Source organism: Salvia splendens, chromosome 1, assembly GCF_004379255.2.
Source record: "Salvia splendens isolate huo1 chromosome 1, SspV2, whole genome shotgun sequence".
Lineage (NCBI taxonomy): Eukaryota > Viridiplantae > Streptophyta > Magnoliopsida > Lamiales > Lamiaceae > Salvia > Salvia splendens.
In genome coordinates, this window is record NC_056032.1 from 8,419,123 (window position 1) to 8,437,063 (window position 17,941).

The 17,941-nt window shown below is 37.8% G+C and overlaps 3 protein-coding genes across 7 annotated transcripts; 1 reads left to right on the forward strand and 2 right to left on the reverse strand.

The window, feature by feature from the left end:
• Nucleotides 1-1,894: 1,894 nt before the first annotated feature.
• LOC121811475 (putative 1-phosphatidylinositol-3-phosphate 5-kinase FAB1D) lies at nt 1,895-10,897 on the forward strand. 3 transcript variants are annotated; one of them, XM_042212362.1, is made up of 14 exons: nt 1,895-2,043; nt 2,849-3,100; nt 3,188-3,221; nt 3,354-4,061; nt 4,769-4,913; nt 5,002-5,343; nt 5,812-5,997; nt 6,091-6,615; nt 6,751-7,085; nt 7,404-7,530; nt 7,641-7,796; nt 8,329-9,744; nt 9,833-10,096; nt 10,183-10,897. In XM_042212362.1, exons 2-14 carry the CDS (start codon nt 2,872-2,874, stop codon nt 10,615-10,617), a joined length of 4,902 nt encoding a protein of 1,633 aa, XP_042068296.1. In that variant the 5' UTR covers nt 1,895-2,043; nt 2,849-2,871; the 3' UTR covers nt 10,618-10,897. The 3 variants fall into 3 exon arrangements, with proteins under 3 accessions (XP_042068296.1, XP_042068280.1, XP_042068287.1); XM_042212346.1 differs by having other exon boundaries at nt 5,812-6,615; XM_042212353.1 differs by having other exon boundaries at nt 2,849-3,082; nt 5,812-6,615.
• A 544-nt stretch (nt 10,898-11,441) lies between these two features.
• LOC121811523 (probable arabinosyltransferase ARAD1) lies at nt 11,442-14,381 on the reverse strand. Its single transcript, XM_042212407.1, has 3 exons — nt 13,239-14,381; nt 12,198-12,454; nt 11,442-12,120 (listed from the first exon to the last, which is right to left on the reverse strand). The coding sequence occupies exons 1-3, from the start codon at nt 13,840-13,842 to the stop codon at nt 11,569-11,571; spliced, it is 1,413 nt and encodes a 470-aa protein (XP_042068341.1). The 5' UTR covers nt 13,843-14,381; the 3' UTR covers nt 11,442-11,568.
• Nucleotides 14,382-14,520: 139 nt separating this feature from the next.
• Nucleotides 14,521-17,934, reverse strand: LOC121811505 (pentatricopeptide repeat-containing protein At2g32630-like). 3 transcript variants are annotated; one of them, XR_006052547.1, is made up of 4 exons: nt 17,840-17,934; nt 17,463-17,646; nt 14,761-16,915; nt 14,521-14,612 (listed from the first exon to the last, which is right to left on the reverse strand). XR_006052547.1 is itself a non-coding variant. In XM_042212385.1 (3 exons), exons 1-3 carry the CDS (start codon nt 17,868-17,870, stop codon nt 15,064-15,066), a joined length of 2,067 nt encoding a protein of 688 aa, XP_042068319.1. In that variant the 5' UTR covers nt 17,871-17,934; the 3' UTR covers nt 14,521-15,063. The 3 variants fall into 3 exon arrangements, 2 of the variants coding, with proteins under 2 accessions (XP_042068319.1, XP_042068329.1); XM_042212385.1 differs by having other exon boundaries at nt 14,521-16,915; XM_042212395.1 differs by lacking the exon at nt 17,840-17,934 and adding an exon at nt 17,687-17,704 and having other exon boundaries at nt 14,521-16,915; nt 17,463-17,585.
• Nucleotides 17,935-17,941: the final 7 nt, after the last annotated feature.

Here is a 17,941-nt window from a genome sequence, read left to right on the forward strand (position 1 = left end):
TATGAGCATTCAATGCAGTGGTGGAGCAGTGGCTGAGGCTGTGGCTGTGGCTGTGTATAGAGCATTCAAGCCATTTTTGGAAAGAGAGCATTTACTCCATTTGGTTGGGAATGGCAGTGGTTGGGAATGGACTTTTATTAATGTGAATAGAAAGTGGCGCCGCATTTTGGAGTAAAAATTTTGTTAAGTGTTTGAAAAGTGTAAGTCCTCATGCTTTGATTAAGGAACTTGTTTGATTACTTCAATGTGAATGAATAAAGGAACTTGTTTGATTATTCAGTGCTTTTTTATTGTATTGCTCGAAAATTTACAGAATTCAATTTCCATGTCTATTTCTTTTTTATTTACTGAATTTAAATATTTATTGTGAATAATTAGCAAATAAATAAATCATTTAAAAAAAGAATTATGTAAGTTGAGTTCAAATAATAAATCAAATCAAAATTGAAATTCACATTTAAAAAGTCCACCTACTTCATCTACTTTATTATCTACCCACTTAATCCACTAAACATCCCTTTCTTAGACTCCGTGCCGAAAAGTTCCGCCTCAACTATAGTGAAACGGAGGGAGTACAATGCAAACCTATTGGATTCAAATACATGTTTAAAACCCTTATTCACTAGTATTGATCCTGAAACTAGGTTCTTGGATTGTATGCTTGTGGATTTCTCACGTGGCAGCTTTGACTGTGCCACGCTTGACGATGTGTCAAGCCACTTGGATTGCTGACTCAGCGGTGGTCTAAAAAGATTAAGTTTGGGCCAGGGACAAGCCCAAACACTAAGCCCAAAGACCACCCAAAGACCAAGTTCCAAGATCGGGATCGGGATCGGGCCCGGGCCCGTGGCCCGCGACTCCGAGCACGAGCACAGGCTCAGGCGGGCGGCTGCGGCGGCGCGCGCGTGTGGGCTCTTTCACCCATCTTGATCCACTATAATTATTAAGTAACATAAAGTCACTTAATTTAAACACATTAAAAGATGTGTTGCTTCTCCAATGTGGGATAATTAACACTAGTTAATTATTCCCTAAGCTCAAACTTCAAGCTTTAATTAAAAGCTAATTATGCCCAACTTTAATCCACTATTTCTCACTCACCGGAAATCGGATTAGAGAAAGTGAATATACTACATTTATCTACGTAAAATGTAGATCGGCGCTATATCATTTAATTTCACAAAATTAAATGTCTCGTCACATTTATTGTTTGGTCAAAATCCATTAACCAGACATATTTAATTCATGATTTTACAATTTTTAACATACAAAATTGATATTAGGTATTAGTTATTACTGTAACTTAGTTAGTATTTGATCACACATATATATTATATTTAATTTTATGATAGTTCAATAAATTTAAAATAGTATCATAAGCGACAATTTTTTTTGTCAAGAAGATGCTACTTATAGATGACGCCATTTGATTTCCTGATCATGGGGCTATTGGCAATATATAATATACAGAAAAAAAACATGTGATGATTTAATACGTATTTATTGCGAAGATAAGTATTCAAGAAATACGTATCAAAATAACCGATTTTAGGTTGTAGAATGCAATTTTAGGTACAGCAATAAATATGAATTAAATTCAGAAAGTTATAGTATTGATATCAATTATACCGAATTTTTTCTACCCAAATTTAGTAATAATGTAATACTGTAAGTTATTTTTTATATAAAAAATTATATACAGACAGTGATGGAAGATAATTTTCACTAAAATAAAATTTGACTTTGAAGCATGCAGAGAGAGCAATAAATGATTGCATTGGCTTCTTTTTTATTGAATTTGATTTATAAAATACTCCGTATTTGTAATAAAAAAAGAATTTGATTTTTATTTGTGTACAAAGGCGGAGTGGGCCGGCCCACTGGGGAGACAGAAATTTCTTGCTTGAATATTTATACATTCTCTTCCAGCAAACTTCCTTGAATTCACTGCCCCATTTTTCTATCTGCATGTCAAGATTTCCAAATCTCTGTACCTTGAAGAGAGATGTCATCTGGGCAACTTAATCGATTTTTCTTTTTCTGGTGAGTGTTCAAGGTCATGATTTCTTCTTCATTGGATTTGTTCAACAGTTCTGGAACCATCCTTCCTTTTTTAATTGAGTCATCTTATTTTTCCTCAAGCTGTAGTTTGGACCTCATCAAGGTAGAATGAGCTGGATTTGTTGACTAAAGAGTCAACAAATCAGCTCCCTGTGAATTGCTGAAGGTTTTGATTTGTAATTATTTGCTGCGCATTTTAGGACTTTCGGTGATGTATTGCGAGATTTAGAGTGATTTGGTTAATCTGTAGAATTTGTAGGCAGTTTTGTTTTTGGTGATTTCAAATGATCTTTGTGTTGCAATGAAATACTGGATCAGAACTCTGCAGCTCATCTCCTAATTTCTTGATTTCAATATTGCAATTAGTTATAAATAATGAGTAATTGGAATTTTCTAGACATCGCATTAGTTGTGCACAGGTGGTTGTTGAACTATAAATTTTCTGTTGGTTTTTTTGGCGTCTTATTGAAATCAATTATGTTGTTCCATCTGAGGGGCTGCATATTGTTGTTTATTAAAACTGATTAGTATTCATTATACCAAGCTGTTGTAAATAATTCTTGAACTATTTCTGCTGAAATTTGTTATCAAATGTTTGTCGTGATTTGAAAGAAAAGCTTCAAATTCTGTTGCCAGGTGAATTTTGTATATTTAATTGGCAATTTGTAATGGCTAATATACAATTTGCGTTGTTGAATCTTGGTTGGAATTCTTGATGTTCTTCCCTTTCATTTCAGAAGATCTTTTGTGCCATATTCCACTGAACTTGTTTAATATGAATGTGCAGGCTGAAGTTGAATTGAATGTATTATGTGCCATTACTGTGGTGAAAAGCTCGCAAAATCAAGCGACTGCACAGAACAGGGAAATGAGTATTCTCCAGAACTAGATAGTGGGCCTTTGATCCAGTCCTGCAAGTTGTGCGGTAAGAAGATCTATAAAGAAAGTCCAAACCGAGAAAATTCCAGTTCTTGCGCAATGCCATCAATCAGTGTGTCTGCTTCTCTAAAAAGCATCGAAAGTACCACATCGAACTGCAGTACTATTCCTCTTTATTTTCTGTCCCATCCAACTATCTCTATCGTTTTTCTTTGTTGTTCCGTCACTGATACCTTCAAATTTTCAGGTGATATTTCAGTTGTTGCAAACTCATGCGAGAGGTAAAATATCCATTTTATTCTGTTAATTAGTGTTAGGAAAAGAATGATCTGGAAGATTGCTTCACATGCATTTTGAATATTTTCCCTTGTTTCAACTTTATTATAACCTTATTTTTTTTGATCTACAATTAGGGGATGCATAGAGGATAGCGGCACAGATAGTAGTCAAGAAGATTTTAGTTCCTCATCAAAGGGAAACATGGATGATTCTGTTTCAGCAATTAATTTAAATGGTTTTCGCCAAGATGATGATGCGGTGAAGCCTGATAGTAAGCAAGTCAGCCATGTTGATAGTTTGAGGCCTAGTGAAAATATAGGACATACAGAAACTGCAGAAGTTAAGGCAGTGTTGGATAACAAAGTGGAAAGATCAATTTCTTATGTAGATGAGTCATCTGAAGTGTCATCTTTGAATGATGAAATAAATGCTGAGTTTTGGCTTCCTCCAGAACCAGATGACCAAGAGAATGAGGTGTTCGGAAGTATATCAAACTATGATGACGACGATGATGAGTGTGGCTATGGTGCGGCCTGGGCTAAGCCTAGTTCCTTGAGAAGCTTTGAAGAAGAAGGCAGTGGAAGTCATAGGTTCAAAGAGGAAAAACTTAAAGCCATGCATGACGTGAAGCATGGTAAATTTAGGTCTCTCATTAGTCAACTGGTGAAATCAGTGGGTGTCTATTCTTCTGGAAACAGCGGTGAGGATTGGGTTGATATAGTGACTTCTCTATCATGGGAGGCTGCTAGTTATGTTAGACCAGATACACATGAGGGTAAGGCAATGGATCCGGATGGATATGTAAAGATTAAATGTATTGCAACTGGTTCCCGCACACAAAGGTAATACTTTGACACTGTTCTGCCTGTATTTGACATTGGGATTGATACATCGTATAGGGCCTCAACAATTGGATTTTTGTTTGTAAAGTTAGCTTAGTTTGTAAAGTTAGCTTAGATACCTAGTCTGCCAGTCTCAGCGGCAGTTTAGAAGGAACTTGGATTTATGATGGAAGTGGGGGATGGCGAGGGAATTCCTTCCTTTTGGGGCTTGTGGAACAAAAGTGATCAGATGGGGAATGATTTGTCTTGACCAAACAATCATGTTTCATTCATTTTGCTACCCTCTTCCAAATCCATACCAAGCAGTTAGATTAACATTAAAACTGGATCATAAACTTATATGCCTAGTAAATGATCCTGGCTGCTTGGTATTATGCTCGATGTCGTTTGTTCATGGATGAATATAATTTTGTAACTTTTGATTTTCATGTTGTAGCTCCAATTGCAAAACTTCTGCATCAGACACCGTTTCTTGTTGTATTACATCAGACTAGCCTATTGTCTTTTTTTTTGAAGTAGTCCCTATATTCAGGTCTATAGGTTCCCATTTAAATCTTCTACCACTGATGCAAGGGCATATGTTGAACGAAAATTAGCATGTGGCTTGCTTGTTTGTTTTAGGTTTTATTCTGTTTCTGATAGCACTATTTACTTATCTACATGCAATTATGTTAATAAAATATTCTAATTGTATTTCGATTTTGCAGTCAACTGATTAAAGGGCTAGTCTTCAAAAAGCATGCTGCTCACAAACACATGCCAACAAAGTATAAAAGCCCAAGACTGCTGCTGATCCACGGTGCACTTGAACTTTCTGCGGGCGGTTTGTCATCATTTGAATCAATGCAGCAGGTAATTAAAATTCTTTCTTTCAACCTCATACATGACCCTCTGTATAAACATTCATTTGCCTTTTCTCATCATATTTTTTGTATGACAGGAGAACGACAATTTGAAAACTATCATTGATATGATAGACATGTACCATCCTAATGTGATGTTGGTTGAGAAATCAGTTTCTCGTGACATACAAGAGTCTATTCTAGCAAAAGGAATTACACTAGTCTTTGATATGAAGTTCCACCGCTTGGAAAGAGTTACTCGTTGCATTGGGTCACCTATATTGGCCTCCGAGGTTGGAATAGGTCAAAAACTTAGGCAGTGTGACTCCTTTCGTATTGAAAAGTTTGTAGAAGAATATGCTGCTCCTAAGGAAGGTGGGAAAAAACAAAGCAAAACATTAATATTCCTGGAGGGTGCTCCTACTAGGCTTGCTTGTACAGTAAGTTCACATTTCAAAGATGAAAGTACTACCTATTGGTGTTCTTATTGTTTAGATGCATGAACTAGGCTCAGTTAGAGTTTCAAAAAGAGAGAAGCTCACCACCAAAATTGTAAATTATGCTCCACTTCAAACAATTTCGTGTATTATGGATAGCTACTGTATGTTCTCCCTTCCTTTCTTTGTTAAGTTCTTTGCATACATTTTTGTTGATCGTGAAAAAACAACTCTGCTATAATCCCATACCTTTCTTCATTTTTTTGTGGTTAACAGTTTTGAATTTAATATTGAGTATAACTGACTATATTAGAGTTATTCATAATTTTCATTGCCATTCCAGAATAATTGTTTAACTGTAGTACCAGCATAACCATTACATTCTACATGACGTGATTAAATCTGAGATATTTCACTTAAGCTCATCAAAATTGCTTGTGTATATGACCTTATTTGTTTTATAATGCACAGATCCTGCTGATGGGAGCTAACAGCGATGAACTGAAAAGAATTAAATGTGTAGTACGCTGTGCGGTTGTCATGGCATATCATCTTATGCTTGAGACTTCTTTCCTATTAGATCAAACTGCAATGTTCTCCACAATTTCTCCCAATGAGATGATTGATCTAGCACTTACTGATATAAATTCAACACTGGTAGGGACTAATGAGTCAACTGCTTTTGCTGATATGCCATGTGACACAGAATTGAACAAGCCACTTGCACTTGATTTTCGCTTGTCTGATCAGGACAAGCCACAGATTCCGATCTCATCACCGGAAGGCGATTCTTCAGTGTCAATAGAAGCATGCAATCCTGAAACATTTCCTGGTCTGTCTATTTCAACATCTATCCAGAGAGTTATGGATGATAGTTTTCCTCTGTTTTCCAACTCTCCTCAGAAAAAGCTGAGTCTGCTTGGTTCTGATTTAACAAATAAGGATGGTCCAGATGAAAAATATAATGTTCAGATCTCTAGTCTTCAAGAGGAAGCGGAATATTGTTATGATAAGCCCAAAGCTAGACATGAGGGAGAGAATTTACTGAACAATGAACAGCCCCATCAGCTAGAATCTTCAGACACATTGGAAAACTGTGATGTCAAGGATGAGATCAATTCAGTCTTAGATTCTGAGAGCATATTGGTTCTGATGTCCAGCCGCAATGCTTCACTTGGAAGTATTTGCGAGCACCGCCATTTTTCCCATATTAAGTTTTACCGCAGTTTTGATGTTCCACTTGGCAAGTTTTTGCAGGATAATTTACTCAATCAGGTTCGTCGAAGTTGATTTTTACAAATTAATTATGAGTATTTACTTTGTCCAATTGACATGTTATATTGGTTTGATATTTTGGACATTTATTTATACTTGTGCTATGGAGCTAACATATATTCTTCCTCTGCGCAGAGACTCCAGTGTAAAGTTTGTGACGAACCGCCTGAGGCACACTTCTTCTACTATGCACATCACAATGAACAACTTACAATCCAAGTTAGACGTCTTCCTGCAAGAAAAGTTCTGCCAGGGGAAGCTGAAGGGAAGCTTTGGATGTGGAGTCGCTGTGGGCGGTGTAAACTCAGTGATGGTAGCCCAAAATCCACAAAAAGGGTATTAATATCCACTTCCGCCTGCGGGTTGTCATTTGGAAAGTTTTTGGAACTGAGTTTTTCGAATCACTCTTCATTCAGTAGTTCATCCTGCTGTGGTCATTCTTACCACAAGGATTTCATCTACTTCTTCGGGTATGCTTTATTTTAAAATTTTTAGCCATTATTGGAAGGTCTAATCAGCAATGTACTATTTGATTTGTTAATACATTTTTGTTGAGATGGGCGTCAAACTTTTTGGTGGGATGGCATTAAACCCCCCAACCCCCACCCTAAAAAAAACAAAACAAAACAAAAAAAAACAAATACAAAGAAACAAGGAAGTTGAATTGCTTCTACCTAGATGGCTCTTAAATAAGAGCTTGCCAATTCCTGGATGCTTCATTTAGCATCTCTATTTACATTTACTTTCTACTCTGTGATAAACTCTCAGAATTTTTGACAAATATGCAGACTGGGTCCCATGGTTGCAATGTTCAAGTACTCTCTAGTTTCGACCTACTCAGTTTCGCTTCCACCTCAGATGGTGCAGTTTAACTATTCAGGCGGAGGAGAGTTTCTTAAGAAAGATTCTGAGAGTGTATGTACTTTCATAAATGATTTTGCTATTTTATCTTGCCTGGTGCTCTAGCTAAAGAATCACCTCTTCCTTTCGTCTTTTGACCCGTATCGTTGATTTCTGTTTTTAAGGTGTACTCGAAAGGGATCTCAATGTTCCTTGAGATCGAAAAGTGTTTGATGGATCTCAGAAATCGTTATGTTGGGGTAACCTTGAAAATTCAAGGTTCAGATATGGAATTTTCTGATATTGTGGAGATGTTGAGAGAGGAAAGGTCTCAATTTGAGGTAAGATTTGTATTCTTATACATTTTTAATAAAGATTAGACCTACTTCTCAGTTACTCCTATTTTCTTAGTGATTTGTTTATCTACCATTAAAATCATTTATCTTATGAAAAAGGAACATATATACTTTACATAATTATAAATGGATTTCTCGATGGTTTCTTCTCTATACAATTGTAGAATGGTGTATGGGTAACTTACAGTATATTGGAGTATGCAAATCTAGATTTAAGTATGACTCAGTTTTTTGCAAGTCTGAAAATTTATGTTGAAATCAGTTAGCTCTAGTAAATAGGTTAGAATAATATGCTGTTTGGTTTCACATAATTTCCAACTACAAAAAGTATGACTCAGTTTTTTGCAAGTCTGAAAATTTATGTTGAAATCAGTTAGCTCTAGTAAATAGGTTAGAATAATATGCTGTTTGGTTTCACATAATTTCCAACTACAAAAACTTTTAAACTTAGATTTTATATGCTCTTTCCACATTGCATAGTTACAGTGCTCTTGATATAAATTAAAATTTTTATTAGGTTGAGATTCAAAATGCAACAAATGGAAGTGAGGATGGTGCTGTTTGTAAGATCCTAAGCTTGAATAGAGTGCGATTGGATCTTATGCTGGAATCATGCATATGGGATCGGAGATTACATGCATTGCTCTCTTCAGAATTTAAGGTGATTGGTTCGGATTTAGTGAAGGAAGATGGCATTTTCAGACAGCCATCAAGCGAGGCTGATACTGGTGTTGAGGAAATTTCTGAATCCGAATTCAAGCAAGATTTTGATGGAAGTGATGACTATCCAATTAAAGAAATACCTATTGATGGAGATGTAGAAGGATCTAATGGAGATAAATCTACACTAACTGTGGCAGAAAATATTGATAGATTGAATGAAAATGGAGCAGGATCCCATGATTTCTTGGTGAAACCCACTTCAGAAGATCATTTTGATTCTCTTGAAGGAAACTCTAAACAGGAAAATCACGATTCAGGTATGGAATTGCAGACTGGTCGCATAATATCGATATCTTCAGACATGGAAGGGGTTGGTTCCGATTCTAATAATTCTTTGAGATTTAAGCATTATCTTTCTATGTTCTCCAACCTGGAAAATGGTAAAGGCTGGGTCTGGGCACCCTTTACAGATATCCGACGTGAATACCTTGAAGATCTCCAGAGAGGATACTTGCCGAAATTTGAATCTTGTAGTAGCTATACTGCAGAGTCTACAGCTCAAAAATTGATCTCTGACGAGGGTTCCAGATTGCACATTCCTCTTGGCATGGATGACTATATTGTGTCTGACTATGAAGATGAATTCTCAAGCATAATAGCCTGTGCTTTGACCCTATTAAAGGATGATGCTGTAGCGACGGAAGATCTGGCAGCGGATGTTCAGAGAGAAAGAGGAATCGATACAAAATCCTTTGAGGGTTCTCAGAGCTTACTGCGAATATTTTCTTTGACAGCCCCTAATTGGTCCTCTTTTGGATCTTTCGATTTGGATAGCATGCATTCTCCTTCTGCATCCATGGGTGATCTACATTCTTCAAGTTTTGATGGTTTAAATTTGTTAGAATCATTAGTCTCCTATGGTGCAAGCCATCCAGAAGTCTCTATGGGTTTGGGGAAATATCCAGGGAAGCGTAAGTACTCTGTTGTATGTGTATACGCAAGCCAGTTCCGTCAGTTGCGGGATCGATGTTGTCCTTCAGAAGTTAGTTATATTGCTTCCCTAAGCCGTTGTAGGTATTGGAATGCTAAAGGTGGAAAGAGTAAGTCTTTTTTTGCAAAAACACTAGATGACAGGTTCATCCTTAAGGAAATCAAGAGGACAGAGTTTGAGTCATTCATGAAGTTCGCCCCAAACTACTTTGACTACATGAATGAGTGCTATGAGAAAGGAAACCAGACATGTCTTGCTAAGATTCTTGGCATCTACCAGGTTAGTTTATCTAGTTCTATCCTTACTTATGGCTCTTTTTAAGGTGGCATAAAGTCTCTTGTGCTTATTCCTAACTAAACTTGTTTAGGTTGTCATAAGAGCAACAAAGTATGGGAAGGAAACCCGACACGATCTCATAGTGATGGAGAATCTTTCATTTGGTCGACAGATTTCCAAACAGTATGATCTTAAGGGGGCGTTGCATGCTCGATTAACTGCTGGCAATGATGCTGAGGATGTTCTTTTGGATCAAAATTTTGTGAATGATATGAATATATCACCTCTCTATGTCAGCAGGAGATCAAAGCGGAATCTGCAGCGGGCTGTGTATAATGATACTAATTTCCTCAATGTTAGTTTCTATAAATATTCTTGCATTACATTCATGGATTTGATTTGCTATATACACTAACTATTGTTTGTTTCATTGCTTATCAGTCGATCAACGTGATGGACTACTCTCTTCTGGTAGGAGTGGATACACAGCGTCGCGAATTGGTGGGTGGTATCATAGACTACCTCAGGCAGTATACTTGGGACAAATATCTCGAGAGCTGGGTCAAGTCTTCACTTGTTGTTCCCAAAAATGTGCAGCCAACTATTGTCTCTCCAAGAGAATATAAGAAGAGATTTAGGAAGTTCATAGACACACACTTTTTGAGTGTTCCAGATCACTGGTGTTCCCGGAGATCTTCCAACCCTTGCCAACTCTGCGGTCCTTCCTTAGGAACTGGTTCATTTAAAGCAAGATCCTTTAAGCAAGGCAGTGAAGATGAAGATTCATCCAATGGAGCATCTTGTGAACAAGGGACACATGGAGCTGGTTCTTTGAAATCCCCAGCTCATGGTGAACAAGACGGCCCCTTTTCTTGAGGTCTGTCAGTTCACCATCTTATGAAGCCCTTTTCTAGTACTGATTTTTTTGGATTCGTATATTATTGTATAGCTGATTGTCTGTGTACACCCCCTCTTACCCTGGTATTATTTTTTCCAAGCAAAGTTCTGAGGGTATTTTGGCATATATAGGTCAGGAAATTTTAGGCTGCACATAGATATACATTTATATCTTGTGCAAATGTGAAAAATGGCATTGTGTAGTTCATATGACCTCTATTGATATTTTCAATGATAGAAATATAGTGCAATTTACTTACTGCCTATGTTGTGCATCTATCGTTTATAGCTTCGAGCAAAGTTTAATTCTTTCATAGAGATTGAGATTCATAATTCTTGTGCAACTATGTGGTAAAGAAGAAGAGTTTGTGTTTGGGAACATACCTGATTCATGCTATTGCCTCTGCCTTTGAAACATCTTCTGGGAACCTTGCCTCCCTCCGTCTGCTGCAAAGATGGATATTAATTGTGATAAAATGGTTGAAGATGTTGTTCATTAGGTCAAATCTATTAAAAGATCTAAAAATCTTGGTCATGTGAATCTTGTCACGAGTTTACTGTTTTTAAGGCTGTTATTTATTTTCCTGTGTTATTTCCTTTTTGAGGCGGCTGTTACATTTCATCAGCTAAAAAAGTGCCGGTTTTAATCTTTTTTTTGATAAATTGGACTTCTTCAAGATTTAATTGTGGTCAAAATACTTAAAAAAATGTTAATAAATAATGCCAATTTTTTTCACTTAACAATTGTTCTTATTGCAATTTTTATATCGTTCGACTTCTCATCCAATCCATGTAGTAAGATACAAATGCAAACCTTGTGTAGTAGATCTATTAAAGAAGGTATAATAAACCCATATTGATGAATAAACGAAAACATTAAAATACAAAAATGGAGTAAAGTGAAGAAGTGAGTTATGGAAATATGATACATCAAATGCAATGACAACGAAGTGGAACCGATACTCCCTGAGGTTTTCGCCTCTCTCGTGTGATAGCTTCTCTGATCAATGGCAGCTTTTGATGAACTTTTCTCCATATGTGATTCACTGCGCCACCTGGAGGTATCGGGCCAACACCACCCAGATGGCCGTTGTCATATTGGAAGACCGGTTGAACCGTGGCCATGTTTCTGCGAAACCTATCTTTCTGTTTACGAGAATAGCTTCTCAGATGACTCACTAGCCAATCGGGCTTCAAAGCATCACTAACAGCAACAAAAACAGAGAATTCTGAGTAATCCACCATGCCTTCAAATGGTAGCTCAACATTGTCGCTGACAATGACTGGTATGCAGAGACTCTGCACAGCATCAAAGAGTCTGCACGAAGTTGGTGTGTCACCTGCTGGATGTAAGCAGAACTGCGATGACCTCATCCCTTTTATCGATTGCTCCTTCCCTGTGGCATTAGGAAAGCCCTCTTCCATAATCACTCCCGGCTCATCGATCAACAAATCCCATAATTTCTCACGAATAAGACCTCCCTGTGGATACGCAAAAAATGTCAACAACAAGAAACCATGATGCGAAAAATAGTAGAATTAGAACATAGAATACTGACCCGGTGCCTATGCTTTGCTCCTTTGAAGTAAAGAAGTGTGGGCCTCTTCCGGTTTTCAAATAGGTGTAGCCTAGGAAGTAAATGGGTGTAAGGTACAATGACATCTTTCAGTAGAGAGACTTGAGTGTGATGTATCATTGAGTCGGAAGAGCTTCCATTGGATGTCTTCGTGTCAAGCCTGTACCAGCCACCAAAGTCCACCACAAGGAGGATAGCAGGGGCTATCTCATCTTTGACATGCCACATTGCAACAGGATCTGCCAAAGAATGCTTCAAGTTTTAAAACCTGACAATCCAGAGACTAAAATATAAGCACCTAAAACATGCAACACTTATCCGAGGTTGTCTAAATTGGAAATGGTGGATATTAAACTCCTCAAGAACTCAATACGGATATTATTGACAATGATAACCTAAAGTTATTATCTGATCTCATACCCTGATGAAGATTATACCTGAAAGATAACGAATTATGATTGACAACTATGGAGCACGGAAAATATATGAATAAACGGTCCAAATAGAAGCAAAGCAAGCTAATACAGAAAAATCCATGAAGATTGATACGCTCACTATGACATTACTTTTTGAAATATATCAACCTTCACTTTTGCAGTTCATACACATGCTTATTTGAAACAACAACTCCACACCGTTTCCTTGCAAATTTGTTTCTTCACTATCTCAATTTTCTCTAGAATCAGCTACCAATCCATTTTGTATATTATATACTCTGAATTGCACATGAAGAAGAGTTGCATCTATCAAGTACGGTAGCTAGCTTTTTGACAACAAAGCACTAAAGCTAGCTTAAATATTTAGCAACACATTATCTCAACCTAAAAGGCCGATCACACACACACACTCAAAATCAAAATCAAAATTCTTTCTTCATTTCTAAATATGTAATGTGTCACACAAGGGAGCTAATTAAGCAATATAAGAATTACATCATGCTTAGAATAAAATTCCCCAACTCAATAACATGTAGCTACCACTTAAAGATGAAAATTTTATGAAAATACTAAATCAAAGACATACCAGTGAGAACAAAAACATGATCTCTGCCCCCAGATTTCCGCCAAGCTTCCGTCTTTTTAACCGAATCAATCACCATTCTCTGCCTCACATAATCCTCATTCGTCTCAACCCTCTTCCTAAACACGCCTTTATCAACCACCAGCTGCAATTCAGCGCTCAATGCGGCGAAAAAAGGCACGAAAATCACATCGGCCTCCCTAGAATCCGAAACCCTCTTGGCAAAGGAGTCTCCTTTGAGATGCTCAGGCGTCAATAAATCTCCCAAGATCCAGTATTCAGCGCTGTACTGTTTAATAATGGGGTTTTCGGGGAAGGGGAGGGATTTGAGGGATTGTTTGGGCGAGATTTTCTTACGGATTTCGTTGTCGACTTGGCTGCCGATTCTTGTGTTGGAGGATAGGGCCCAGTATTTTTGTAAAAGGCCGTAGTTGAGGGATCTGGGGAGGGGGGAGACGTAGACCTTGATGCGATCTTGGGAGAAATCGGTTTTGAAATTTGGCGGTGGTGGGATGGTGGAGGTGGAGTAGAGGTAGAAGAAAATTAGAGAGAGAATGCATAGGAGTGAGAGTGTGATGAAGAGGGGTGGGGTTCTGGGCGGTGCCATTGCATTCAAATTATCATCTCAGTTGGTGTGTAGATGTATTTATATTTACATTACATTTTCACAGAGAAGAGGAATTTTGGATTTTAACAAAATTTTATGGAGTACTATTTGAATATTGAACGAAACCCTTGAATGATTTTGTCATGAAAAGTTGGATATTTTTGTTTTTCAAAATTTGGTTGAGTTTAGGAAAAAGATACTCTAATTATCTAATAGTACTATCTGAAAGAGAAGTGGTTTTTTTGGTTACGAAAATTAGAATGAGGCTAAATGAAATGAGGTGTTTATGTCAATTGGGCGCGGCGTGGCGTGGCGTGTATCAAACAAGTAAAATGAAATGGCGTGTTAGCAGAAATTCGTCCCACAAATCAACAATCAATCCATCTCATCTCATCTCCAATCCCACATCCACTAACCGCTGCTCCGCCTCATAACTGTGCTGATGTTACTCACACCTTCTGCAGCTTCAATTGGAATGTGCTGCTACTCCGCCTCATAACACTTCACCTTTTGCGGCAAGCCAAGGAAGGAAGACTGGTGTTGGTGTGCATGGGACAATGGCGGTGAGCCTCTTGATTTTCAATGAAAATTGTTTGAAAGTTGAAACACAATCATCTAATTGGCGTGACATTTTTCCCTTTTACAGAATGAGGTTTTTTTCAAAATCCACCCTTTGAATTTTACCCACAAAGTTCCATTTATCAGCACAAAAACTTGATTTAGACAATCCTATCCTTTATACACTTGGGGTTTGCTGCTTCGATCATTTTCTGCATAGAAGAGAAAAGAAAGAGGAATCTAAAAAAAGGTATACACGGATGGTCTGAGGGGATTTGAATCTGTTACAAATACTCACAGCACGTGAATATCATAAACTCGGAAACAACATGAACAAAATGAGAGGGAGGAGAAGCCGACCTCCATTCCTCCGAAGCTATTCATCTTGAGCAGCTCCGCATTCTCGAGCTTTGGCCGAGTACATACTCAAAGTTCCAGTCTCTCACGATGTCCCTTCTAACAGCATGTCTCTGGACAAGTCATGCAGTGCTTGGAATACATTGAGGCATCACCTTAGAAGACGTGAACCTGTGATTGTCTCTAGAATGTAGGAGTGGTTTCTTTTTTGTACAGTAAACACTTACTTTCATGTCTTTGAGTCATCATTCCCCAATCTGGGACAAATATGGAAGCCTTGAAATTACCTCATTCGAGATTTCAAGACTATGTTTGACTTGTATGGAGGCTGCCCACAAGACAAGAGTATACGATATCATCTGGCGTGACCTCAGCTTCTTTCATCTCATCATACAACTCGAAAGCCTCTTCTGATCTCCCCTCTTTGGACAACCCTGATATCAATGCTGTGTAAGTTAATACATCCGGATTTATATTCTTCACCTGCATCTCTCGGAAGAGCTTCAGCGCCTCATCTATATCCCCAGCTATACATTCTCCCTGCACGAGGGAGGTGTACGTGTAACTATCTGGCAGCAACCCCTTAACTTCCAGTTTCCTCCTCAATTCATTTGCTTCCTTCATTTTCCCATTTCGGCAGTATCCATGGATTAAAGCGTTGTATGCCACAACACTTGGTTTCTCTCCACTCTTCTCCATCTCATGTAACGTTCTAGTAGCTTCAACAAGATTACCTTCCTTGCTGTATATATGAATCAGTGTTGTGTAAGAATACACATTTGGTACGACACCCTTCTCCACCATCGAGAACAGTTCCTTCTTCGCTTCCTCATGCCGGTTTAATTTGCATAAACAATTGGCAATCATAGTGTACACGTAGACATCAGGATCAAATCCCTTCTTCTCCATAACAGCTTGCAACTTCAAAGCTTCATCAATCATCCCTTGCTTGCAGTAGCCATCCATCAGCGTGTTGAAAATAACTCGATTCAAGTTTATTCCTTTGCTTTGCATCTCAATGAGCAAGACCTTCGCTGCATCCACGTTCCCCATCTTGCACACACCATATATCAATGAGTTATAAGTATGGGCGTTAGGCTCCACCCCCTTCTCCACCAACTCATCAAATAAAGCAAATGCAGCCTTAATATCACCTTTTTTACAGTACAGACTAATCATCAATGTGTACACATGAACATCTGCCGCTACACCTCTTTCAGACATTTCCTTAAACACCCTCACTGCATTTTCAATACCAAAGTATTTCGCTTGCCAATTAATTCGAAGAGTATACGTCGCCACATTGAAATTCACCCCTGCCTTCTCCATGGTAGCCAAGATATCTTCCACTCCCTCGTGATTTGATTTCTTTACATAAGCATCTATCAAAGTGTTGAAAGTATACGCATTTGGTTTAACCCCTTTTCCAACCAAATCATGCATCAATTTTCTGGCTTTCTCGACTTCCTTTCTTTTACACAATCCATCCATAACCAATGTCATGGAATAAACAGTAATCACCACATTGCATTCCACCATTTTCTGAAAGAAATCATACAATGAGCCAAAACGGTTGCATTTCTTCAATGCAACCAAATAAACCATGCAAGAACGCTCATCAATCTCAAACTTATTATTAACCATATACTCGAAAACCTCCAAGCCCTCATCAAACTTTCCATTGTCAGCATAAACCCTAAATAACATATCAAAGAATTTAATCTTTACAGTGGGTTCTGCACAACTTTCACTCACTAATGAAGTTACTTCTGAAAATGGGGATCGAAGATTTTCATCTGCAACAGCAGCACTCAGAATATTCTTGGCCTCCGCAAATTTTCTAGCTCCAAAAAGCCGCAGAATGATTACAATGTGCGATTCAAGATCGGGTTTTTGAGGAGTAATGGACTTATTCATCCGCAAAAATTCAAAGAAACGCAAGCAAGAAGAGCTGGGAATTCGTGGGTTCGAGAGAACATGAGGTGTGATACAGGGATTAACTTTGGAAATGAGAGATTCTGCAATTTGGAGAGATCTTGTGGTCGAATTAATTAGGGATTCCGCGATCAAGTTTGCGGTGTGTTCATTGGATTTTGTAGAGCTGAAAACTTGTTTCGCAGTGCGGTAGAATCCTTGGTTGGACATCGAATTATGCATTCTAGCAGCAGTAAAAAAAACATTTAGCAAGCCTTCGAATTATATGACAACACATTCACTAAACACAATGCAGCAACTAATTAACAATCAATGGATGATAATTCAAACCGTCATCGAGCTCGATACAGAAAAAAATGCATCTACCTCGACTATTCCAACCAAAACAGCATGACAAAAACCAAAAAAAGCAATGATCTTGAATTCCTTCACATAGAAACTAATCCCATCATCAAATCTTCCTCCGTTCTTATTTTCAATCCATCCATTAACATAACTTCTCGCAACACAAGTCTCGTCAGCAACATAACGATTAAAAAAAACTAAAAAAAAGATCAAGAAATTACTAAAGTGGAGTATAAAAGGAAAAATCCCCAAATTAGCTAATCAACCCAAATGGAAAATGGAAACTCGAATCGAATCATAATGAATAGCTGAACCAATGCGATGCCAAAGAAATAATCTTTAGAACTAATTAAAACGAGAAAGAGCAAAATCAGAAGAGATGCCTGAGAAATAGTGAAAACAGTAGCTAATTCCCAAATAATTACCGAGATGATTGGGGTTGATAATTTCTGGGGGCACGGAAATTTGGTCTGATGGCGATCAATCCGAATGGCTGCAGTCCGATGGCCTTGGCCAGGGTCCCGGCACAAGAGGGGTGTGTGGAGAATCTGAACAGAGCATCTGTTATGTTCAATGCCAACTTGAAGAACTTGGTAGATGATATATGAGCTAAACACAAACCATAATTTTGAAGTTAGTTGAAAATTACCTACTTGTTGTTGGAAAAGTGAAAAGTCAACCAAGAAAGGACTAACAATTCCAAAAGAAAAAATAACAACAGTGCTTAATATTATGGTTGAAATATCAACGAAGGAATTAAAGACTACATATTTCAAAAGCACACTCATTTCAAATCACCCACCATTAGTGTGAAAGTGTGGAAAAGATGACATTTTTTTCCTTTAAGGATATCTAGATGGTCTTTGCTTGAGTCTTTTGTGGTATCACCTCCACCTGAAAACCT

Coding starts and splice junctions, on each gene's coding strand:
- LOC121811475 (XM_042212346.1), top strand. CDS start 2,872: ATGTGCCATTACTGTGGTGAAAAGCTCGCAAAATCAAGCGACTGCACA. Junction 3,101..3,187: donor AAGTACCACATCGAACTGCA/GTACTATTCCTC, acceptor TCAAATTTTCAG/GTGATATTTCAGTTGTTGCA. Junction 7,531..7,640: donor TTAAGAAAGATTCTGAGAGT/GTATGTACTTTC, acceptor TCTGTTTTTAAG/GTGTACTCGAAAGGGATCTC.
- LOC121811523 (XM_042212407.1), bottom strand. CDS start 13,842: ATGGCACCGCCCAGAACCCCACCCCTCTTCATCACACTCTCACTCCTA. Junction 12,455..13,238: donor TCATGTTTTTGTTCTCACTG/GTATGTCTTTGA, acceptor ATTCTTTGGCAG/ATCCTGTTGCAATGTGGCAT. Junction 12,121..12,197: donor GAGCAAAGCATAGGCACCGG/GTCAGTATTCTA, acceptor GCGTATCCACAG/GGAGGTCTTATTCGTGAGAA.
- LOC121811505 (XM_042212385.1), bottom strand. CDS start 17,870: ATGTCATCTTTTCCACACTTTCACACTAATG. Junction 17,647..17,839: donor TCCACACTTTCACACTAATG/GTGGGTGATTTG, acceptor GTTTGTGTTTAG/CTCATATATCATCTACCAAG. Junction 16,916..17,462: donor TATCAACCCCAATCATCTCG/GTAATTATTTGG, acceptor TACTGCTGCTAG/AATGCATAATTCGATGTCCA.